General features: G+C 34.0%; 3 protein-coding genes and 1 pseudogene across 3 annotated transcripts; 3 read left to right on the top strand and 1 right to left on the bottom strand.

Moving 5' to 3' along the window:
- Positions 1–2,802: 2,802 nt before the first annotated feature.
- On the top strand, positions 2,803–8,444 carry LOC106421223 (L-ascorbate oxidase-like). The gene is made up of 5 exons (XM_048743078.1): positions 2,803–3,331; positions 4,022–4,114; positions 4,194–4,406; positions 4,796–5,011; positions 7,182–8,444. Exons 1-5 carry the CDS (start codon positions 3,083–3,085, stop codon positions 8,142–8,144), a joined length of 1,734 nt encoding a protein of 577 aa, XP_048599035.1. The 5' UTR covers positions 2,803–3,082; the 3' UTR covers positions 8,145–8,444.
- Positions 8,445–8,646: 202 nt separating this feature from the next.
- Positions 8,647–13,512, top strand: LOC106371689 (ETHYLENE INSENSITIVE 3-like 2 protein). Its single transcript, XM_013811782.3, has 2 exons — positions 8,647–11,495; positions 11,841–13,512. Exon 2 carries the CDS (start codon positions 11,869–11,871, stop codon positions 13,402–13,404), a length of 1,536 nt encoding a protein of 511 aa, XP_013667236.1. The 5' UTR covers positions 8,647–11,495; positions 11,841–11,868; the 3' UTR covers positions 13,405–13,512.
- On the bottom strand, positions 13,504–15,555 carry LOC106371690 (non-structural maintenance of chromosomes element 1 homolog). The gene is made up of 6 exons (XM_013811783.3): positions 15,175–15,555; positions 14,800–14,996; positions 14,491–14,571; positions 14,108–14,338; positions 13,951–14,025; positions 13,504–13,862 (listed from the first exon to the last, which is right to left on the bottom strand). The coding sequence occupies exons 1-6, from the start codon at positions 15,287–15,289 to the stop codon at positions 13,611–13,613; spliced, it is 951 nt and encodes a 316-aa protein (XP_013667237.2). The 5' UTR covers positions 15,290–15,555; the 3' UTR covers positions 13,504–13,610.
- Positions 15,556–17,820: 2,265 nt separating this feature from the next.
- Positions 17,821–25,439, top strand: LOC106370427 (annotated as a pseudogene).
- Positions 25,440–25,947: the final 508 nt, after the last annotated feature.

Here is a 25,947-nt window from a genome sequence, read left to right as displayed (position 1 = left end):
CTATGTTGACGACATAATCATCACGGGCAACAGTCCTACACAAATATCACGGTTTATTCAATCCTTATCTACTCGTTTTTCATTAAAAGATTTGGGTGATCTCACCTTTTTCTTAGGTATTGAAGTCAGTAGAACTTCTGCAGGCTTACACTTAACACAAAGTCGGTATATTGCAGATTTATTACATAAGGCGAACATGACTAATGCTAAAGCAGTTGCAACACCAATGGAGTCTAATTCTTCGCTGACCCTACTCTCTGGCCATCAATTGGACGATGCTACAGAATACCGCACCATTGTTGGGAGCTTACAATATCTTTCCCTCACCCGACCTGATATCTCTTTCTCCGTCAACAAATTATCTCAGTTCATGCATAGACCCACGACTGAACACTGGTCTGCTGTGAAACGAGTACTTCGTTATCTGTCTGGAACTCAGTCTCGTGGAATCTACTTCCCTGCCAGCAACCAGAATGATTTACATGCTTTTACTGATGCCGACTGGGCAGGAAACAAAGACGATTACACATCCACAAGTGCGTACATTGTCTACTTTGGAAGCCATCCCATAGCCTGGTCATCCAAGAAGCAAACAGGGGTCGCTCGTTCTTCCACCGAGGCGGAGTATCGAGCTATCGCATCCACCACTTCAGAGCTTTGCTGGATATCATCGCTCTTAACTGAACTTGGGATCTCTGTCTCTACCAAACCGGTACTTTACTGTGACAATATTGGTGCAACGTATCTTGCTGCAAACCCGGTTTTTCATTCGCGAATGAAACACATTGCTTTGGATTATCATTTTGTTCGGCAGTTTGTTCAGAGTGGTCAACTTAGAATAACTCATGTCAGCTCCACTGATCAGTTAGCTGATGCCCTCACAAAGCCTCTCCCACGCGCACGTTTCAACACATTGGCTATCAAGATCGGACTCTCTCATGGCCGTCCGTCTTGAGGGGGTGTGATAGAATAAGGAAACCAGATTACACAGATCAAGCAAATCACCTAAATCATTGTCCATTAACTTCCGCATCTTCTCTGTATATTGTAGATTAACTTCTGTATATTCTCCCTTGTACATCACGTTCATTCTCTGTATATAAACAGAGCTTGTATCATCAATAAGAATCATCCTTTCATACCAATTCAATATGAAATCAGCGAGGTTCATCCGTGGCATCTCCACGGCCACGACTTTTGGGTTTTGGGTTACGGTGAAGGGAAGTTTCAGCCAGGAGTCGACGACAAGAGGTATAATCTGACGAACGCGCCTTTAAGGAATACAGTGGCGTTGTATCCGTACGGATGGACGGCGTTGAGATTTGTAACGGACAATCCTGGGGTTTGGTTTTTTCATTGTCACATTGAACCGCATTTGCATATGGGCATGGGTGTGGTTTTTGCCGAGGGAGTAGACCAGATCGCTAAGATGAATATACCGCGCGAGGCGCTAGGTTGTGGGTCAACCAGAGAAATGTTTATGAACCAGGGACGCCATTAAAAACAGGAGCTATAACGGTGTTTTTCTAATACTCGTACTAGTAGTATGCTTTTATGTGTTGTGTGAGTGTGTGTTTTACCTTTGTATTGTTGTTAAATTATTTGGAGACAAAACTACAAATGTTTTGATTCATGATTTATCAACTCAAAAGGAATTAGTTACTTTTTTTTGTCAACTCAAAAGGAATTAGTTACTTATTAGTAATATTATTTTTCTTTCGAGTTAAACGATGGAATGTATTTAAAGAAGAAACCAGACGTAAAGAGACCAACTGATAGGATCAAACAAAATATGTTGTTCTCTTTATCTCTTGTCGGTGGTATATACTTATCATCGACCAAAGACCACTTGAATAGCTCTTAAACACACAAGTTTTCAGGGTTTGTAAATTGAAATATGCGTTTAAATGAGATGTTTGTGTTCTTGATGGGGTTCTTTCTCTGCTTAATATAATCAGAATTGGAGAGAAACAAAAATCAAACGTTATTCATCCGAAATTATTTCTTCACGAATACTATTACTAGCTCTTTATGCGCATGCAAACTTTCCAGCCAATTAAGATTATTGTAGGTCGCCAAAAGTACACTAATACACGAAATAAATGAACATTATTATAGATACAATAATACAGTGTCTTAAAGATGGTCTTAAGTGTTTAGTATTAATCGTTGTGGTGTCCCAATGTGGAATGGAGCATCCAAATTCCATATTCGTAGTGGTAACCATTACTTCCTAGTCACCAAAGAAAAAGCTACTCCAAAGGGAAAATGTATTATAGTTTTATTTTATTTGTTAGTAGGTTTCATAAGTTTTTCACCTATCCTTTTTGGTTACATCCTTTCATATACACTTATAAGGATTGAGTTTCAATCTAGACATGATAATGATATTAATATAAACCATTACTACAACATTTTGTGGTTAATGTTTTGCAGACTTTTATTCAAACGTATAAATCTTTTCAGAAAATATACTTTTATGCCGGCATTTTCAACGAGCTGAGATTGGGGAAATGGGAAAGACAATTGGCATTGTAAACAAGTTATACACACGATGCGTGGATGTAAAGTACTGTACAAAATCTAAAAGTTTTAATTGGCATTGTACACAAGACAGACGGAGAATTAATTTTGACGTTTACCTAAATTAAAAAGCTTTTATGATAGTTAACTCCTTTTGTTTTTTGTGGTTTGGATTAACTTTGCTTTGCATTACATGTCAAAACCTACCAAACGGTGAGACTGCTAGGTAAAGTTGCGTTATAAAGATTGTGAACATGATCTAATCTTCAAAGACAAATTCAACCGGTCACCCCTAAAAACATGTATCATGAGATCACCTACCATTCCGAATCTTCTTGAGATATTTTGATTGTTTACACGATCATAATTACATCCATAAATCTTGTGCCCAAACTAAAATACCCAAAAGTAAAGAAAATTTTAATATACTTTTTTGACAAAAAACCCAAATTAATCAATGGTTTTGCTACCCACTATCTCTCCCCTCTTTCATACTCATTTCCCACTATATATACATCTATGATCAGCATACATCCTCATTCACATACATAAGCCATTAATGGGTGTGTGGTGGATAGTGGTGGTGGCTCTCTTGGCTCACACGGCGTCTGCCGCCGTGAGAGAGTATCATTGGGAGGTTGAGTACAAGTTCGGATTTCCCGACTGCAAAGAAGGTATGGTCATGGCCGTCAACGGCCAGTTTCCCGGTCCCACCATACACGCCCTCGCTGGAGACACCATCGTCGTCCATCTCACCAACAAACTCGCCACCGAAGGCCTTGTCATTCATTGGCATGGAATTCGTCAGGTTCTCTACTTTATTTTTTTAAATAATAACTAGGAGATCCGAAACCATATTGAACTTTGAGGTTTAAACGTTATTAACAAATATAATTTTAGTTGAAAAAAGAAGCGTCCCGAATGGTTTTCTATATTTCTTTTTTCTTTGTTAAAGGGTTTGTTTTCTATATTTCATTTTCGAAATTCTGAAAGAAACGGATATTAAACAGTATATGAATGGAGATGGCACTGAGTGACCATCAGTCACCATTTAAACTAGTTCTAATCTTAAATTCCTTCTGTTTTTTTCATACTCTAAGCATCAAATAATTGTTTCCATTGCTTTGTCGTTAGATGAGTAAAGAATAAATGAATAGGTAAAGTTGCCGAAATAATTGTTAAGAAGCACATGCCATGCATGACTCCGTCTCTTCTTTATAGTATCACTACTTTTCCGACTCTTCCTTCGGATGTTGGTTTCTTCTTTGGACTCTATTTATTGCCTTAAAATTATCACAGCAGTTACTAATTAAGTTTTGTACATTTTCCTAAGAGATTCGGTTTAAAATTATTTTTATTCCGGCTTTTATGACACTAGTCAATTTCTTGTGATCTTTTCCATGCAAAATCTTAAATCCATATTAAAAAAAAAACGTGAACTAGACTAAGATAATACAGTATATGCTAAAAAGTTGAATAACTTTTTTTTTGTAAACAGTTGGGAAGTCCATGGGCAGATGGAGCAGCTGGAGTTACTCAGTGTGCCATTACCCCTGGCGAGACTTTCACCTACAAATTCACTGTTGATAAGGTAACTTTTTTTAATTTCAATAAAATATAAATAAGAATAAAGAATGTAGTTTTATTTTGGGTAAAATGGCATGGTGCAGCCGGGAACACATTTCTACCATGGGCACTACGGCATGCAGAGATCAGCTGGGCTATACGGATCATTGATTATAGACGCAGCGAAAGGGAAGAGAGAGCCACTGAGATATGACGGAGAGTTTAATCTCTTGCTAAGCGATTGGTGGCATGAGAGTGTTCTCTCCCAGGAACTCGGTCTTTCTGCCAAACCTATGCGCTGGATCGGTGAAGCTCAGGTTACTTTATTTCTTCACTACTACTAGTCTTGTTTTTCATTGACTAAAAACGTTTTTAACTTTTAATTTAATTTTCTGAACTAAAAGAAAAAAGATAGGTCCATATTCTTTTTTTTAACTGTTTCTTTTTAGTAGTGGAGATTTGATTCAGACTTATTAAACCAATAGGGGACGAGCAATAATAATTGCTTTTCTTGATTTCATTTTTTCTAAAGCGAATTTTAGCTACTTTTATAATATCACAATCATTTTACGTATATTGAATGTGGCCACTAAAAAAAGAGAGAAGGAATTATATGTTTCGTAGTCAAAAGTGAAATTATACTTTTTATCGGTTCTTTTTCTTAATAGAATAATTTTTGTTTTCTTATTTTTTGGGAAAATTGAAGAGCATATTGATCAATGGGAGAGGACAATTTAATTGTTCATTGGCGGCGCAATTCAGCAACGCGACGGCACAGTTCAGCAATACGTCGCTACCTATGTGCAAGTTTAAAAAAGGAGATCAATGCGCACCACAGAGACTACACGTGGAGCCTAACAAGACTTACCGAATCAGACTCGCCAGCACCACCGGTCTTGCCTCCCTCAACTTTGCTGTTCAGGTTTTGATTATTTTTTTCTGTTTTACATTGAAAAGTTCTTTTAAAAACAACCAAACATACTACATATTTTTTTCTAAATATTTGACGTAATATTAAAGTGAATGGTAGAACATCTTTAAATTCTTATGAAGTATCTGACTACTTTTAACATTCATACCAAAAAAAAAAGTGATATTTTTTAAATTCATTTTTTGGTTTCCTGAGCCCACGGTGGTGCATGCCTGTATGGTGACCACAAGTATAATATTAATATAGTATAACATAATCAATACTATTAAATTAGGATCATGACCTATTAATATATGTTGAGTCCAACATAAAAATATACTGCATTTAAAATATAACTGTAAAACATATAATATAATTGCATCGACAAAAACATAACTACCTTCATGTTAAAGGGAAAAAACGTAACCACCCCTATAACCACTTAAACTCCTATTTTATAGGATATGTATATATCAATACATATCAATACGGCAACAAACAACAAATATCAAACTCCTATTTCATACCTAATTATATGGCCAATATACTAAATTTAAATTTATGATCTACAAAATATATTTCTAGAAGTAAATTTAAGATTACTAAAACTATTTAAGTCAATATATTATTATGGAAGTATTATTTATAAAAATATATACTTATGAACAAATCAATTATAAGAAAAGATCTTATGATAGTCAATATGAGGCTTCGGCATCCATCCATGCATGGTGTTCTTCGCTTAATTTTTAGTCTAAACTCTAAAGATGACATGTTTATAATTTAACAGGTTTTAAATAGATTATTCTATTAAATTTTTTTTATTAAATGTGATTTTACTTAAAGTTAGTGAAAAACATATTAAACCATATGTATATAGATAAATATATATATATATATATATTTAACAGAATATTTTAAAAATTATTTTTATCAAACATTTTTCAAAAACTTTCTTCAAATTTTGGTGCTGGTTGGATTTGATATTGGTTTTCAAATTTAACACTTTAAAACCGTTCGAATATATATATATATATGTAATGTTTAATAGAATATAATATTTTGATTTTCAAGTTGATTACGAAATATTCTTGACTGATTATATTAGGTAACTAATATGAAAATACAATATGTTGCATACTTCAGGAATAAAGTTTACAAATTATTTTTGATATGCATATAGCATAAATATATAGTTATGCAATTTAACATATTTAATATAGTTACTAAATTAAACTAAACTAAATTAATATAAAACACAAATATGATTACAAAAATATCATAAATATAAAAATTAATAGAAACAAAAAAACAAAAAAAATTACAAACCAACAATATACTGCGGATCAAGATCTAAACCAGAAAAATATGATTACAAAGAAACATGTATATGTTGGTTAACTTTTAAATTGCTATTATTTTATAAAATTGATTTTGTCGAAAATTTATACACAAATTTGATTACAAATAAAAACACAAATACAAATACAGAAAAACCCAAATTATAAAGCTGAAATTTCTAAAAAAGATAATTAAAACAAAAATATACCCGCCTTTTCAAAGGCGGGTCAAAATCTAGTTTACAATTATATTTAGTTGTGCCCGTGTTGATAGTTCCGTAGAGCTAGAGATTCTTGGTAAGAGTGGTCTCAATCAATGAGTAGGTAGATTGATTGACTTTTAGATTCAGACCCGACTCGTGTTCCATTCAGCTTTTGCTAAACTGACAAAAGCTGTCATTCTGCCTTTTCCGTATATAGATATTTTATTCTTTTTTCAAAGTTATTTTTAAATCTATTATATTAAAATAGGACCATATATGTGTAGTTATTTTAATATAATTATTAAAACTTTTTATTAATCATTTAAGAAAACATTATAAAAAAACAAAAATATAACTAAAAATACAAATATAAAAATTAAATTTCTAAAAAAAATGTAAAACAAAAAACATATTCTCTTTTTTTTATTTAATGGCGGATCAGAATGAATCTAATTATAATTAATCGTAAGTGTCTTACGTTCCTTTGGACTTTTAAAATTAAATAATTTTAAACAATGAGCCTAATTACAAGTATTTTTACGGAATGGGCCTAAGTATCGCTTCAAGAGTTTACTGTATTTTTTTTATTTAGATGAATACGTTTCCGATCACACGAGTGTTGATTTTTCACACGTGCAGGGACACAAGCTAGTGGTGGTGGAGGCTGACGGCAGCTACATCACACCGTTCGCCACCAGCGATGTCGATATATATTCCGGCGAGAGCTACTCCGTCCTTCTCACCACCGATCAAGACCCTTCCCAAAATTACTGGATCTCCGTCGGCGTTCGCGGCCGGAAACCAAAGACACCTCCAGCACTCACTGTCTTACACTACGTAACCGCCCCTTCTTCTCAACCCCCATCTTCTCCGCCGCCGGAGACTCCGCGATGGAACGATTTCGATCGGAGCAGGAACTTCTCAAAGAGGATCTTCTCCGCGATGGGATCGCCACCCCCGCCGAGGAAATTCAAAAAACGGCTGATCCTCCTCAACACTCAGAACATGATCGACGGTGCAACAAAATGGGCTCTCAACAACGTCTCCCTCGTGGTTCCGGCGACGCCGTATCTCGGATCCGTCAAGTACAAACTGAGACGCGGATTCGATCGGAAGTCGCCGCCGACGACTTTCCCGATGGATTATGACATCATGAATCCACCGCGAAACCGTAACACCACGAAAGGAAACGGGATCTACGTTTTTCCGTTTAACGTAACCGTCGACGTGATTCTCCAAAACGCTAACGGCTTAGACGCAAACGCTAGCGAGATCCATCCGTGGCATCTTCATGGGCACGATTTTTGGGTTTTGGGTTACGGCGAAGGGAAGTTCCGGCCAGAGATTGATGAGAAGACGTATAATCTCAAGAATCCGCCGTTACGGAACACAGTGGCGTTGTATCCGTATGGATGGACGGCGTTAAGATTTGTAACGGACAATCCTGGAGTTTGGTTTTTTCATTGTCACATTGAGCCGCATTTGCATATGGGTATGGGTGTGGTTTTCGCTGAGGGATTAAACCGGATTGGTAAGGTACCTGATGAGGCGTTAGGTTGCGGTTTAACCAAGCAATTTCTGATGAACCGGAATAACCCTTAGTACATTGCAATCAGTAATTTGTATTGTGGCGGCATTTGAGTCTGCTTTTTGTTTTGCTTTGCTTTGTGTACCGTGGTGTAAACCTGCTATTGGTTCTTGTTATTGGTATAGTTGTTGTTGAGACTAACCGGATCGATGAGGCGGTTGAACCAAACAATTTTTTATAAACCGGAACAGTCTTCTATAGGTTGTAATCAATGTATTGTGGTGGCCTTTGAGCTGCTTTGGTTTTGCTTGTGTGTACTGTGTTGTAAACCGAAGATTGGTTGATGCTATTGGTATTAGTTGGCTAGTTTGTTATGGGGAATGTTATTGATTGTCAGCTGTCACAAAAAAAAAAAGAGTTATTGATTGTCATTATCATTCTGAAACTTTCAGTGAGTAAGATGTAATTTGTTTCATTATTGAACTTCACAAATTTTGGAACTTTTGAAGTATACTGGGCCTAAGTAAGGAAACACTACTCGGCTTGGCCCATCGGTGTCAGCCGTTTTTTTACATTAACATCCATATACGTAAATGATTGTTCACTTCTGTTCGGGTTAGTTTTTTTGTTGATTCGGTTGGATACGTAGTTCGACCTTTCAATGATCCAATTACTCGGTCTGATTCGGTTCTTGAGGCTATGGTGGCGTACAGTTCACTGACTTGCTTCTAGTTTCTATACATTGACAACCATCGGTTGAGTCCTTTTAGAGTTTTTATTGTTTCCGATACAAGGACACAACAAACATGTACTTTTATAAAGGTGAAAGTGTTGAGTGGACAGTAAAAAGAGACAGTAAGAAAACCTTTATATCATTTGGATAATTTTGGTGACCGTTTGAAACATTTTGCGTCAAGGCATGTAAGGCCAAAGCAAGTAGGTTAAAAAACAATTTTCGAGTGGTCGTTAGTTGGTTAAGTTGTACGACAGATAGTTGCAAGAGGCACATTACTCTATAATAAACTCTGCTTAGTTAATGTACATATCAGAAGAAGAAAACGACGACGAGGGTTCCAATAGTTGTGAGAGTAGCCGACAGGAAAATCCCGGGAAACACGTTTCAGACAGTTTATAGAATCACTGCTGGCGATTAAACGTGCTTCCGTGGCACTGGTGTACTTGCCTATTGGTTCTATACATTGCACCTCTCACCTTTTCTTCAATCAAACATTATTCTATTTATGTTACAGATAAAAGAAATTAATAACATCATGCTGGTATTGTTTTCTTTGATTTGAAATAAGGTCATACCTTATAGTTTATTATTGTACGATATACAGTATTTCCTTTGAACTTAAATATTAGATGATATTACGATATTTAGTTGACCTCTCTAATGGATAACCATAAAATAAATGAAATTATTTCCTGTTTCATTACCGACTCTCTCTAATCTAGCACTTTGACCGTTATACAAACAATAGTATGTGATATGTATATCATATATCATCAATAACTGAGGGTGGTCAACCTTTCATAATTTATTAACTACTTTATACAGAAATTATATTTTGCAATGAGAAACCGACACTTGATAGATATCATCACTTGTCATCAATTTTTCAAAAATAGATTTTTTTCAAAAAATTAAACATAAAATCTATTCTATTAAAACAGCAACGTGACCTATTGATATAGGTATGATCCAACTATTTAATACAATTATTAAAATCTTTTATTAATCATTTAAGAAAAATAATATACAAAGAAAAACACAAATATAACTAAAAATTATAAATATAAAAACTAAATATCTAAAAAAATGTAAAACAAAAAATATACCTGCTTTTTTGGAAAATGATGGGTCAGAATCTAGTAAAAGTATATAAATCTAATAGTTAATCTTTTACCCTTTTTAGATTATATGCTTTTACATGTTTAGAAAGGAATCAGGTTGTCAATTTAGATTTTGTAATAGAACTGAAATCTGACCATAAACTTGGGTTCTTTTAAGGAATTCTCAAGTATTAATAATGAGTATATAAATTTAGTCAATGCTGCCAAATTTTATTTTCCCTTTTACTCTGCCAGCCTTTTCTGGTTTTTAATCTACCAAGAAAATGAATAAAAATGTACTAAAAAAATATCAGTATTATTATTGAAATTTTACTGTACATAAGAAATTTGTTAGTTATTATTTGCAACCCATGAAAATAAGTAAATATTAGCAACTGATCGCAAGCCGCATAAACATGCAAATTCGCAGAAACATGCAAATGAATAGCGGCATTTTACAAAAAAAAATATCATTATTATTATCAAAATTTTATGCTGGATGTAATTATGTATTTGGTTAAGCATACCAATTTACCAGAGATTAAAGACAACATTGCAATCATTTTTGAAAATAAATAAATAAATCTTATAGTATATATTAGTGACTTTTTAGTTATTATTTACAAACCATAAAAAATGAGTGTATAATAATGACTGATCGTAACCCGTGGCGACATGCAAACGAATATGGAATATTATGAATTATACAATAATATTCCATATTCGTTATTGCTTAAGAAATGTTAATTCTTGAAAGACAAAAACCTCATAAACAAAATTTTGGACATAACAATAGATTAAATAATTGTGTTAGCTGCTATATTTATTTAGTCCAAAATTATTTTTACATATTATATATAACTTATATTCTAAAAACATATTGAAGACACTACAATTTTACAGTGATGATTGTTTTTAGTTTTTGCACTTTTAAGACAATGTCAACATTTAACACAAAAATTCTAAAATACATGTGCATATTTATAAAAATACCGTTTAAAATATTTTCCCGCGTAAAATTGTTGCAATTTTATTTTCAAAACACTGCTATATTTATTTTCATAAAGTGTCCGTTAAACATAGATAAATTAATTATGAAAAACCGTCAGTTATTTTCGCTTTGAAAATGATATATATCTTTGATTAGCTAAATGATTTTCTTATAGCCGACATAAAATTATCTAAATTTTAGGACAATAAGTTCTGGTGAAATTATCATTTTATGGACTTGTTTTTTTTTAATAATAAACAAAATTAATTTTAGTTAAAAACAAAATCTAAATTATAAATGGAATGAAACTCAAAGAAGATATTGAAAACTTTATAAATATCACACAAGGTTTGTGCCTCTTAAACTCTTATCATGACTCTTAAGGTTCTATTAGTACCCATTCATAGTCTAAATTAATGCTCATTATTTATAGAGATACACATCTTTATATATATCTCTCGTCTGTCTCTCTCTCTCTCTCTCTCTCTCTCTCTCTCTCTCTCTCTTTCTCTCTGTCTCCGGGGTCAAGTGGCTTCTTTGTTTTGAATTAAGAGGCTGAAGCAACAACAACAACCAAAAGGTCTCAAGAGATTTCTAGGTAACTCATGTTCTTCCATTCAATTCTGTTTTTTCATTTTTAATTTTCCTTGATGCCTTTACGTATAGTTTGTCTGCTTTTTATCAAAACAAAAAAAGTGTGTCTGCCTCTTTTGTTCTAGCTTGCGTTACTCACTTTAAAAATCTATCCAAAAAAGGTTTTATATTGCTTCATAAATCCTAATAACTAATTGAAACTGATCCTTTGACCTTTGAATTCATATAAATCTTATTTCACATGATCGATATCTTCATATTTCAATGAGTTTTTGTATGGCTTTATTTGATGGATTATGTAATTTTTATTCTTGAAATGAAACAATGCTGACGTCATTTCGTTTTGTAGGGTGAGATCATCTTCTCTCCTCTGAAAAATGTATAACACCAATATAGGGATGTTCCCCACTTTAGTAACAAGCCCAGTGCCTCGTTTCCCCGAAGGAGAGACGTGTTTCGCATCGCCTAACGCTACGTGCAACGACCCGACTGAAGAAGAAATGGAGATAGAGGAGCTTGAGAAGAAGATCTGGAAAGACAAGCAGCGTTTAAAGAAACTCAAGGAGATGTCCAAGAACGGGTTAGGTAGAGCATCGTTGAAGCAGCCTCCTGACGATGAACATTCGAGAAAGAGAATGATGTACCAGGCACAGGACGGGATCTTAAAGTACATGTCCAAGACAATGGAGCGTTGCAAAGCTAAAGGCTTCGTGTACGGCGTCGTTTTCGAGAACGGGAGAACCGTAACGGGGTCTTCTGACAATCTCCGTGGATGGTGGAGAGACCAAGTGAGGTTTGATAGGAACGGACCAGCTGCTATACTGAAGCACCAGAGAGAGATCAATCTCTCCTCCACTGATGGAAATGAGTTAGGATCCTCTGAGGATGGAGGAGATTGTACTGCGCATAAGTTGCTTGAGCTGCAAGATACAACTCTAGGAGCTCTTTTATCTGCTCTGATGCCTAACTGCAAGCCTCCTCAGAGGCGATACCCTTTGGAGAAAGGCGTGCCGCCGCCTTGGTGGCCGACGGGGAAAGAAGACTGGTGGGGTGATCTGCCTTTACCCGATGGTTGTAGAGGACATCCTCCTGCTTACAGGAAGCCTCATGGCCTCAAGAAGATGTGGAAGGTTGGTATTTTGATTGGTGTGATCAGACATATGATGGCTTCAGACATTACCGACATAGTGAAGCTGGTGGGACGGTCTAGGACTCTGCAGGAGAAGATGACTTCAAGAGAAGGCTCTTTATGGCTAGCTGCTTTGAACCGAGAGAAGGCCATTGCTGTTCAGAGTCAGAAGCAGCCTTTAACCTTCTCGGAAGAGGATGGAACTGGTGGGGAGATGGATGCTCTATTCCCTGAACCTGCAGATTATGATGTTGAAGGAAGTGTTGGGTCTCATCATCGTCTCAACCAGCATTTTCCTGGATTTGACAACAACAACAACTTCAATAGTGGTTATAACAACAAGAGGAGGTTTGAAGGAGAGTCACTTCATCCAGGAACGAACCTAACTTGTGAGAACAGTCCCTGTCCTTATAGCAGACCAGAGATGGGATTCAATGACAGGGTCTTAAGAGAGAATCACCAAATGACTTGTCCTTATAAACAACCCACACCCTTTTACCAACCCGCTGAACCTTTTGGTATGCCTTATCCGGATTATAACCGGAGTTTTTATGGAAACAGACCGGAGAGCCAAGTGGGAATGCAGCAGCAGCAGCAGCAAGTTCAGAGCATTCCAGACTATTTTACTCAATCCAACAATCTCTACAGACCAAAAGCAGCAGAAAGAGGAGGTAATACTTCGGTGATGAATCATAATACCAACAATGGCTATGCGCAAACAGTAGGGATGGAGAACTATCATCAGAATCAAGATCAAGACTTGTCCATGCCTTGGATTCAGTGAAGATAAAGCTTCATTAGTTTATCTTGCTTTCCTTTGTAGCTTTGTTTCTTGCTTCTTTTTTTTTTTTTTTTTGTCATTGAACCTCATTTTTGATCTCTCTCCATTGAACCATAAATATATAAAACTAACCATATTAAAACAAGAGTTTTCATCTCTCAAGTGATGTTTGGACACAGAAACATGCATCAAAGTATACATTTTCTTTTCTAATTTAAGTGTGCAGCGCTACGAGTTACTCTTCTCCTAGTGGCACCACTACTAGAGGCTAAAGAAGCCTGGGAAGAAAAGTTTTCAGCTGAGTCTCTTTGGCTCCTTCCTTTTCTTTTCTTGGACCTTAAAGCTGTTGTGGCTTGAGTCTCGTTTTCCTCCTCATCATCCACTGCTGCTTCAACAGCTTCTTCTTTTGTAACTTTACCCAAAGGCCATGGCTTCCCGCAGCCTGAGCAAACTTTATCATCCTGCAAATTTTATGTGATCAGAAAGTTAAATACTAATGATGTCAAACTCAAAGGCGTGTGAAAATGTAAAGAAGCTGTGTGTGTGTACCCTTTGAGATAACAAGTTTTTGAGGCAGTACTTGTGTATCCGGACTGTACAACCTTCATTTGGACACAAATCCGCCTGAAAACAAAGAATCATGAGATCAGCAGCAAAAATGTCATATCACAATGTGAATTCTATAAATTTTCTTCAGAAGGCAGACCTTAACACCAGCTTCATTGCAAACCTCGCAGGAGGGAACATCATTGTTCCTGAACCAACTGCGCAGGTCAAGAAGAGATCGTATACCAAGTCCGATGTTACCCTCACTTGTGCGGCACAGCCATTTGTCCCTTACAAGCTCATCGAGAGTTTTGTCCTTCTGCGACATTGAGAAGTTCTTGAATGCAGCTGGGGCTTGCTGCTGTTGACTGCTGCTGGCTTCACTTGGTAACTGAGATATCAACACAAGATCTGTCAACCGTAACTAATAGACTAAAACTATATAGCAAAGCCATACGAACAGCAGTGATAGAAATTTGATTGAGTGGTTCATTTTGTCACTAGATGAAGGGATACAGAAGTCAGGGACTATGATGGATTAACCTGATTCTCCAATCGGATATTGAGGGCATCAAAGCCAGATATGCAACCTTGAGCAGCTTCATCCTGTGCAATTGCTTCTATCTGCCACAAAGTTAAAAAAAGTCATCAGTTTCATAGTAGCACAACTATTCACTCTACACACAACACATAATCACCTCACTGCAAATTTAGTAAGAAAAGAGAATGAAATAGGAGACTCCAATCTTTGTAATGAGTTGAGGGCTACATTCATTATACAGAAGACAAGGAAACTTGTTGAACTAGGAACAAAAGACAAGACAGACAAGAAAATGTCCAAGTGAAACTTACAATGCCTTTAAAGAAGGCAATCTGCGGAACAGAATACTTAGTCCCGAGTTTGGATTGATCATCAGAGACAGTGTTAACAACTCCGTAACAAACTTGACCATCATACTGATCTCTACAAGCCCTCAGCTCAAAGTGAACATACGAGAGCTCTTTGTTGATCTCAAGAAGGTACTTATCAAATATCTTCTTAGCAGCTCCTGCAACAACAACAACACAAAAAGGAAGAAACTTTGTCATCACTATAATGTTCAATTCAGAAAAAAAAAAAAACAGTTCTTTAACATTTAAACATTGCTGTAAAGTAGAGATTTTGATTGGATGAATATACATCCGCGGAGAAAAACCCAACAAAAGTCATAGGCGGAGAGAACGGACCAGGGTTTCTGCCGGTGACGGCGGTGAAGATGGATTGAAACTCTTTCTCCTTGAGAGGGCCTCGCGAAATCAGAGCTTGAATTAGCGTGTGGTGCTTCCAGCTTAGCGATACCATCTTCAATTTCACCTTAGCATAAAGTTTCGGGATTTAGAATCGGGTGAACCCTAGGGTTCTTATTTGGGGAAAAATAGACGACGGCGGGTGGGGGAGAGATGGCGGGAAGTGGGATTCGACACGATGACGTAATTAGACAGCTCTTTTTCTTTTTTTTTGTTATTAATTTGTTTCAAAAATATTTACACTCGTTTGTTGATGTAATCTCATTTTGGATCAAATCATTATATAAAATGACAACAAATATCGAAAGATAATATACACAAATGAAACTAAACAAGAAATCATGAACATCACATGACAAATAGTCTTTTTTTTTGTGTTTCTAAATTAGAATCGCCAGTTCTAAAATGAAATCGCGAGTTTTTATTATGTTTCTAAAATGAAAATTTCAAAAATAGCATTCCTAATGCGTTCCCATAAATTTCCAAAAGATTTCTATTCTGAAACGTTTCCGAAACGAAAAACGGAGATTTAATTAAATTTTCATGCAACCTAGATCAGAACTATTGGTAATTTTAATTTTAGTCACTATTTAAGGGAAGCACACACATAAACAAAAATACTATTAAAATTGCATAAATATATAACTTTATGGCACGGTTGCCCGAGAATGAGAACAAAGGAATAAAAAGAAATTGCTTAAGATTCAAGACTTTATATTTTAATCGAATAAAAAAATTATTCAGATAAATAACTTTTATTGATTTGGTATGGTTTATATGAAAAAGGAAGTTTGCTTATACATTTTAAAACATGAAAAAATAACATTATCCTTGGATTTTTCTTGGTGTTCCAATTCAGTCTGTTTTATATTTGTTAATGTTTTGTTTATGTCTGTGTCCCTTATATAGATTTAGTTTCCAATAATTTCTCGGTTTAGTTCACCGGAAATAGTATACTGTTCATCAGTTAAATATCTCATAATGTATTCTTTTTCATCTTATTAATAAAGCCAGATTTACTGCAAACGCTAAGTTTTAAATTTATACAATTTTCAAATTTATAATAATTTTAAAATACTAAAAATACAATTTAATGCAAGCAATAAGTTTTAAAATAACTTACTTATCTAAGCATTTAACATTACGTTAAAAAATTTTAATTGTGCATTTTTAGAAAGTGATTTCACATGAATATTATTAAAAAAAAATAGAAGCTATAGATTTAGACTAATTAAAAAAATTTATGAAAAAATTATTGTCGCATGTTTTTAATAAAAGAGTCTGTACAAACATTAAAGATGGAAATTAAATGTAAACAACATATATACTTACATGAGATTTTAAGATTTATTGGAAAAGTTTGGATTATACATTTTTGGAAAGAGGTTTCGTACGAATATTTAAAACAAAAATAAATACATATTAAAATTTTATAATAGTTTTTTTGGAAAAATTATCACTGCATGTTTTTAATAAAAGAGTCAGTACAAACAAAAACATACAAGTTAAAACTTTTAAAATTTACGGAACAAAACTTTATCTGCATGTTTCTAATAAAAAGAGTCCATAAAACATCAAAATAGAAATTGAATGAAAACGATTTACTTGCATGAGCTTTTAAACTCAACTGGGAAAATATCATTTATGCATTTTTTATGGAAATCAACTTCACGTTAATATTACAAACAAAACTAGAATACAAATTACAAACTTCGTATTAGTTTTAAATTTATGAAAAAATTGTTGCATGTTTCTAATAAAAGAGTCCGCACAAACACTAAAGTTAGAAATTAAATGCACCTACATGTTCTAAAATTACTTACTTACCTAATCTTTTAAGACCTGCTAGGGGTGGGCGTTCGGGTACCCGTTCGGGTTCGGATCGGGTATTTTGGATTTTCGGGTAATTTGGTATAGAGGTCTAGAACCCGTTCGGGTATTTCTGTACTTCGGGTCGGGTTCGGGTATTTTTAGTTCGGATTCGGTTATTTTGGATCGGGTTCGGATATTTAGATTTTGAAAAAAAATATTAAAATTTTCATTTCTCAAGTTTATTGTATTTTAAAATATAACTTTTAGTTAACTAATTTTTTATTTTTAATAGATTGAATGGTTAATAGATTTGGACATAACATTTTAAAACTAAAAAGGCACTAATTTAGTTTTTTTTTTTTAATTTTGGATATAACTTTTTGTTAATTTTTGAAATAAAAAACTTGACATGCATTTTAAGTGAGTAGCAAATCATTTTTTCCGGAATTGTATGTATATCATATGAACTTAAATTATGTGTAGTATCAATATAAATATTTTATATAAAATGAGAGATATAAACTAGAAACATAAGGTTAATTATACATATGTTCGGTTATCTTCGGATATCCATTCGGGTTTGGGTATTATCCGTTCGGGTTCGGGTATCCAATCTCTCCTTATTCAATACCCGTTCGGGTATTTTGCTACTTCGGTTCGGATTTCGGTTCGGTTTTTTCGGATCGGGTTCGGGTGCCACTTCGGATATCGGGTAAAGTGCCCACCCCTAAGACCTGCATAGAAAAATTCCCATTATACATTTTTGGAATGTAAAATCACACAAATATTATAAAACGAAATATAAATACAAGTTAGAAATTTTCTAACAGTTTTAAAATTTATGAAAAAAATCGTTGTTTCATGTTTCTAATAAAATTATCCGTACAAACATTCAAGATAGAAAGTAAATTCAAACGACTTACTTACTGAGCTTTTAAGATTTACAAGAAAAATATTTCACTACTAATTTTTTGAAAAATGAATTTACATGACTATTATAAAACAAAAAATAATTAAATCACAAGTTAGACATTTTTAATAGTTTGAAATTTATGGAAAATATTATTTCTTGTGTCTATTTTAAAAAGTCTGTATAAACACCAAAGATAGAAATTAAATGCCAACAACATGTTTTAAATAACTTAATTATATGGGTCTTTAAGATTTACATGAAAAAATCATTATTGCATTTGGAATGCAATTTTGCAAAATTTTATCAAACAAAAATAAATACATGTTACAGATTTTATAATAGTTTTAAAATTGATGGATGATTTTGTGTTGCATATCTATAATAATAGAGTCTGTACATTGAAGATAAAAACTAAATGCAAATGACTTACTTACCTGAGCTTTTAAGATTTACATGGCTTAATTTTGTTTTACATTTTTGAAAAGTGACTTAGGAAAAATATTATATAACAAAAATAAATATAATTTATGAATTTTATAGTAGCTTTAAAATTTATGGGAAAAAAATGTTGCATATTTCTAAAAAAGCGTCCGCATAAACGCTAAAGATAGAAATTAAATATAAACGACAAATTCGAAAATAACTTACTTACCTGGTCTTTAAGATTTACATGGAAAGTTTCATTATACATTTTTGGAAAGCGACTTTTCACAAATATTATTAAAAAAAAACTAAATATAAATTATAGATTTAATAATAGTTAAAATTTATGGATTTTTGGGGTGAAGTTTTCTAATAAAAGAGTGTGTACAAACACCATAAATTGAAACTAAATGCAAACTACAAGTTTTAAAATAACTTGCTAGATTTACATCGGAAAAATAGCATTATGCATTTTTGGAACGTGACTTTGCAGAAATATCTTAAAAATAAATAAATAGAAATTGCATATTTATAATAATTTAAATATTTATGGATTTTATTTTTTTTTGCATTTACAAACTGCTTGGGTATAGTGGGTTTGAATAATAATAGTGATTGTCAGTTTTATATGTAAAAACAAACCTTAAGAGCAGAAGTTATACATGAAAATGATGGATTGCTGTTCATATAGAGAAGATCGTAGGAAAGGCAAACGATAAAATGATGGCTTGTAAAAAATTTACTCTAAACTCTAAAGTTGTTATCCAATCACAATCATTATTTTGTTTTCTTTATATACAGATATGTCATTTGCAGCAGAATATAGAAATTGCGGATTTGTGAACTTTTTTCAACGTTTTGATTTGACCATTTTCAAAGTAAAGTAATAGTAATATATGTGGCAAAAATAAAAAAGGAAATCCAAAGGAGGAAACACCTAATTTTTGTTTTTTCTTTTATTTTTTGATTAAGAACACATGATTTTCTTCTATTTGAGTCTGCATATATATAGGGTAGGAAGCGTGAGACTGCACCGCCCATAAACCTTTCGTTTCCAAACACCCCTCTCTTTATCCGTTGCTCTAGGGGCTTCTTCGTCGTCATTTCCTCTCTTAATCTCAGTGAAGCAGGTATACTTTTCTCCCTTTAAATCGTTCAATGCATAGTATGATTCCATGCATAAATAAATTAATGTTGGCGTGTTTTTTTTTTCAATTATAAAAAAAAATATTTAAATGATGACAAAAAAATATTTAAATTTTCCAAGAAAAAAGGGTTTAGTTCTAGGAAAGTAGAATTTGTCTGAACAAATTGTCTGACTTGCGGGAATGATATACTCCCTCTGTTTCATTAAGTTAGAGGTTTTAGAAAGAAAAAAATTGCTTCACAAAGATAATTTTTTGTATTTTTTATGAAAAAATTGTGATCTTCAAAAAAAAATTGTATTAATTGAATTATTACTGGTTAAAAATTATTAAAAATTAAAAATAAGAGAAAACAATATATTTATTATAGTGATTTAATGTATTTTTTAATAGATATGAAATTGTGAAATGGAGAGAGTATGTTATTAGAGTGGTAAAATATCTATATCCGAAGAATTTAACGGAATTCAATCTAAAAAGTTATACCAAACCAAAATGGTATAATACTCAGAATGAATCCAAAATTTTAATATCTACAGAAACATAACAAAATCCGATCCAAACCAAAATATTGATATCCAAAAATATACATGCTAAAAATATATTAATTAGTTAAATATAATATACACAAATATTCAAAATATCTAAAATACTTGGAGTTATCCAAAAAATCTTGAAAATATCCAAAATTATTCAAAATAGCCAAAAATAAATATTCGAAAATAATCAAAAAATACTTAAAACACTTGAAATACGTACCGGAGAGTTCTCCGGTAAAATATCCAAATCAAACCAATTTTCATGTCAATTTAGGTATTTAGTAATACATATTCAAACTTACTTGTTGTATATTACTTTAGTTTTGGATTTTAAAGATTCGAAGTACATTTGATTTGTTTTTAGTTACATAATGGATACCTTAACCTGAACCAAACACGCAAAAGTTAGAACGAATACAAACCGAACCCGAATCGATACCCAAAAAGGCTTAAATTTATAATCATTGAAGATCTAAAACATGAATATACTGAACCGAACCTGAACAGCTGAACTGATACCGAACTCCTAAAAGTACATGTTGTGTGCATGCTTTTACCATTACCATAAAAAAATGTACTTTGATTCTGTCGTCATTTCTTCTGACCTTCTGATTATTTTCATTAAGATATGGATTCTCATGAAGCAAAACGGCTACCACCTCCCCCACCGGTAGTTCCACCAAACCTTGTGCCTGAACGAGAGGCTATCAAAAAGACCACCCTTCTTCCAATGGCTCGGCGTGGCATCGGGTCCGAAGGAGTGAGGACACCTCTTCTTACCAATCACTTCAGAGTCAACTTCAACAACGCAAATGGCCACTTCTATCATTACAGTGTATGTGCACGTTTTCCTCTAGTATTCTATTTGTACCACTGTTTTTTTTTCTGCTTATAAATGTTCATTGCTTTAAAGTACTTGCTTGGTATGATCCTTGGATACAGGTTATTATTACATACGAAGATGGGAGTCCAATGGAGGCTATAGGTGTTTTTAGGAAGATTCTTAAAAAGGTTCAGGAAACGTATCGAACAGATTTAGGATCCAAATACTTTGCTTATGATGGCCATAAGAATCTGTTCACCATTGGTGCTCTCCCTAGCAACAAAATGGATTTCTTAGTCGTTCTTGAAAACACACCTTCTAGCAGGTCCAGTTTGGTTTTAAAACATATTTACCATGTTGTTATCAAGTTTAAGATGAGTTGATAATATTCTCTTTATCTACAGAAACAACACTGGAAATGCTAGCCCAAATGAAACAAATGACGCGGACAGGAAAAGATCAAGGCTGCCACACCGATCCAAGAAGTTCATGGTTGAGATAAGCTATGCTGCAAGGATCCCCATGCAAGCTATTGCAAGCGCTATTCGAGGAAAGGAAACAGATAATATTCAAGATGCTACAAGAGTGTTGGATGTCATTTTGCGTCAGAATGCAGCTAGGCAGTAAGTTGATTTGTGGAATGTCTTTCAGAAACATTCATTCTCTGCCTGGTCTTTTATACATGTTCTAACTTCTCTCTGCAGAGGTTGCCTACTTGTTCGCCAATCATTTTTTCATAACGATGCTCGGAACTATATAAACATTGGTGGAGGTGTATTTGGTGCTAGAGGGTTCCACACAAGCTTCAAAACTACTCAAAGAGGCTTATCCTTGAACATCGGTAATTCGTTTTTTAAACTTAATGTGTAATTAGACTCTTCTATATAACATTTTGGCTATTAATTAACACTTGTTTTTTTCGATTTTTCTTTTCTTTAGACACTTCAACTACAATGGTAGTACAACCAGGCCCTGTTATTGATTTTCTTCTTGCAAATCAGAATGTGAATGACCCAAAGTATCTCGACTGGAATAAGGTACACCATCTTATTCTGTGCTGTAACATTTAACCGATGTTTTACTACTATCTTTGGGAAGTGGAATTATCTGATTTTTCCCTCATCAGGCTAGGCGTGCTCTTAAGAATCTGAGAGTTAAGGTTGTCCCCTCAAATAGAGAGTGCAAGATAACTGGACTAAGTGAAGAGCGCTGCAAATATCAAATGTATGTAGTGATTTGATGTTTTTTTTTATTACATGTTTACATCTCTTTGAGTTCTTTCCAACATATCTTTCTTTAATTGATATAGGTTTACTATGAATTCTAAAAACGAGAAGGGGGATGTTCAGATTACGGTGTACAATTACTTCACCGAGATTCGCGGTCTCAAACTGCGATATTCAGGTGACTTTCCTTGCATCAATGTTGGTAAGGCAAATCGCCCAAATTACATCCCCATTGAGGTAACTTTAGTGCATTGTTGTTTTCTTTTTTTTTGTACTCATGAAATTTTCATGCACACTCTTATGCTTTTTGTTAAAAAAAAAATACTTTTAGCACTGTGAACTAGTGAGTCTACAGCGTTACACCAAATCGCTTAGTAGTTTTCAGAAAGCTTCTCTGGTAGAAAATTCTAGGCAGAGTCCACCTGAAAGAATGGCTTCACTAACCAATGTAGGTCTTCTTTTCATCCATTATCCATGAGACTTCGAATTTTTCTGTCTAGTTTAATTTGGTTTATGTTATTCATCTTGAAGAGTATGAAGAAGAGCAACTATAACGCTGACCTTGTGTTGCAAGAAAGTGGTGTCAGCATTGGCTCTAGCTTCATCCAAGTGGAGGGTCGCGTTTTACCAGCGCCAAGGGTATGGCTTACCTTGCTTCTCTTGCAAGTATCATTTCCTTTTTGAGTCTTGAAGGTTAAATGTTAATTATTAGTTCTTGTTTTCAAACAGCTGAGAATAGGCAATGGAGAGGAGTTTCAACCTCGCAATGGGCGTTGGAACTTCAATAAAAAGGTGCATAGATAATTCATCTTTTCTGATTACTATTTCAAGCTATGATACTAATTGTATTTCTTTTTTTCAGAAACTTGTTGAGCCAGTCACGGTTACTAGATGGGTTGTTGTGAACTTCTCTGCTGGATGTGATACAGATAGGATAATTTCTGACTTGATTAGATGTGGACAGATGAAAGGAATGGTAGGCTTTCTTTTGAATCATTACTTGACTATTCAGAAACTCAATCATATGCACTACTATTCTTTATCATCCTTCCCTTATTATTTGTTTTTTTTTCTTTCAGAACGTAGAACCTCCATACAAAGTTGTATTTCAAGAAGATCCTAATTATAGGGGTGCACCAGCCAACATCAGAGTAGAAAAGATGTTTGAGCAGATCCAATCTGAACTCAGAAAAGAAGGAAAGCCAAAATTCATTCTTTGCATTCTTGCCGAAAAGAAAAACTCTCTTGTTTATGGTATAACTGTATTCTACTATTCTTGAATATGGTCTCTCTCTTTTTTTCTTTTGATAAACTAATGAATGTAAATGTGAAACTTGTCTCTGAATGTTCCAGGGCCTTGGAAGAAGAAGAATCTTATTGAACATGGAATTGTTACTCAGTGTATTGCTCCTCCAAAAAACGTAAAAGATCAGTATATCACCAATGTTCTTCTCAAGATAAATGCCAAGGTGGTTTCTGAACATTGAAGTTTCAGTCATTTAAAATTTCAAGATTGGTTATAAAGACTTTACAAACTCTATTTCGTATATGCGCAGCTTGGTGGACTGAACTCCCTGTTAGCTATGGAACGCTCACAAGCAATGATGCCTTTAGTAACGCAAGTTCCTACTTTCATTGTTGGGATGGATGTATCCCATGGTTCCCCTAACCAGGCTGACATACCATCAATTGCTGCGGTAACATTGTTCCTCGTTTCTTATGATGTCATCCATATATAGAGAGTTTAAGTCTAAAGTCTTGTACATGTTTGTGTGTTTTGAAACCATAGGTTGTGGGCTCCAGAGAATGGCCACTCATCTCAAAATATAGGGCATGTGTGCGCACACAATCTCGGAAAACGGAAATGATTGATAATCTCTTCAAACTTGTTCCCAACGAAAAGGGAAAACAAGTAGATGAAGGAATTTTCTGGTTTGACTTCTTGGACTACTCTTGTGTTGTGTTCATAACTTGTGGCAGAAGCTTTGTCATATTAATGAGAGACTTTATGCGCTTTTCAGGGAGCTCTTGTTCGACTTCTACATAAGCTCGGGGAAGAAGAGACCTGAACACATTATCATTTTCAGGTATATATACATTTACTAAGGTATCATGTGAAAGTAGTATAATACATTTTGGTTAACTTTTGGTTATTAATGTTACATGTAGGGATGGTGTGAGTGATTCACAGTTCAATCAAGTTCTCAACATTGAATTGGATCAGATTATGCAGGTATGGATAATGGTTTGTTTATTTAATGTATGGTCGACATTTTATGGACTTGATTTATTTTCTTGGGGTTACATTATTAGGCATGCAAGTTTGTTGAAGAAAATTGGGAACCCAAGTTCACAGTAATCATTGCCCAGAAGAACCATCACACCAAGTTCTTCCAGGATAGAGGCACTGAAAATGTTCTTCCAGGTAAGAATACATTTGACCTGAGCATGATTTTCTTTTGGCCATTGTGGTTTAAAATGAGTTGAAACATGTTGCAGGAACAATAGTTGACAGCAGGATCTGTCACCCACACAACAATGACTTCTATCTCTGTGCCCATGCTGGATTGATTGTAAGTAAATAGTTCCTTGTAGTGGAAGTCTTCTGCTCAAATCCATTATGAATGGAATGAAAAAAATTCTATTGATTTTGATGTTTTAGGGAACTACCAGGCCAACGCATTACCATGTGCTTTATGATGAGATTAGATTTTCGACAGATGACCTTCAAGAACTTGTGCATTCTCTATCATATGTGTAAGGATTACATCACTTTTTGTGTTCTTTATGTGAAACATTTGTTTATGTAATGTCTACTAAACTTGTCTGCTTTGGTAATTGTAGCTACCAGAGGAGCACCACTGCTATCTCTGTCGGTAAATTCTCATATCTTTTTAACGTTACTTGTTGTTTTGACTAATATTGTTTTCTTCTTAGCATATGGTGGATTACTAGTGACTTCGCTGCTTTCACTATGTGCAATAATCTTAATGCATGATGGTTGCAATATGTGCAAATATCTCAAGTTTCGTTATTGTTTTTTTATTGTTGTTGCAGTTGCACCTATTTGTTATGCTCATTTGGCGGCTGCACAGATGGGAACTGTGATGAAATTTGAGGATATGTCTCTGTCTGAGAGATCATCAATCCATGATGGGATCACGAGATCTGGAGAACCCCCTGTGCCACCCATGCCAATGTTGAACTCGGATGTTGCAAGCTCCATGTTCTTCTGCTAAAGGAAACATGCAGCCCGCCTCTTTTAAATTTTCTTTGCTTATGAGTAACAAAACTTTAAATTCCCCTTAAGACTCTTCTTTTATTATATGACTAGGATAAGACCCGCGCCTTGCGCGGGATTAAGTTATTATTTTTATTATATTTTGGAGAATGAAACAATAGTTTGGCTTCATTTGTATTACGGGTGTTCAATCCGAATATCGGGTTGGTTTCGGTTTGGTTCAGTTTTTTTCGGTATTTGGTTAGTAAAATATAACTACTATTCTAAATCCATATTTACTTTGACTTTAGTCTTTCACATACTTTTGAAAGATTTCAACTGGACGACTAAATTGATCAGCCAATCTTATTGCTTTAAATCATTAGTGTTTATATATATATATATATATATATATATATATATATATATATATTATTTAGTTTGAATATTTATTAAATAAAAATTCATATGCGTTATATTTAATGATCATTTGTAACTTATTATAAAAAAAAATAATCTATTGATCACAAAATTTTCAGAGTGAGAATATTCAAATTTCTAATAATATATAGACGTTTTCAAAAATTCAAATATAACATATAAGAAAAAATA

Source organism: Brassica napus, chromosome A10 (assembly GCF_020379485.1).
Source record: "Brassica napus cultivar Da-Ae chromosome A10, Da-Ae, whole genome shotgun sequence".
Lineage (NCBI taxonomy): Eukaryota > Viridiplantae > Streptophyta > Magnoliopsida > Brassicales > Brassicaceae > Brassica > Brassica napus.
The sequence above is the reverse complement of the archived record's forward strand: the minus strand, read 5'-3'. Positions and strand labels throughout refer to the sequence as shown.

Coding starts and splice junctions, on each gene's coding strand:
- LOC106421223 (XM_048743078.1), top strand. CDS start 3,083: ATGGGTGTGTGGTGGATAGTGGTGGTGGCTCTCTTGGCTCACACGGCG. Junction 4,407..4,795: donor GCTGGATCGGTGAAGCTCAG/GTTACTTTATTT, acceptor GGAAAATTGAAG/AGCATATTGATCAATGGGAG. Junction 5,012..7,181: donor CCCTCAACTTTGCTGTTCAG/GTTTTGATTATT, acceptor TCACACGTGCAG/GGACACAAGCTAGTGGTGGT.
- LOC106371689 (XM_013811782.3), top strand. CDS start 11,869: ATGTATAACACCAATATAGGGATGTTCCCCACTTTAGTAACAAGCCCA.
- LOC106371690 (XM_013811783.3), bottom strand. CDS start 15,289: ATGGTATCGCTAAGCTGGAAGCACCACACGCTAATTCAAGCTCTGATT. Junction 14,339..14,490: donor ATATCCGATTGGAGAATCAG/GTTAATCCATCA, acceptor TTGATATCTCAG/TTACCAAGTGAAGCCAGCAG. Junction 14,026..14,107: donor GCAATGAAGCTGGTGTTAAG/GTCTGCCTTCTG, acceptor CTTTGTTTTCAG/GCGGATTTGTGTCCAAATGA.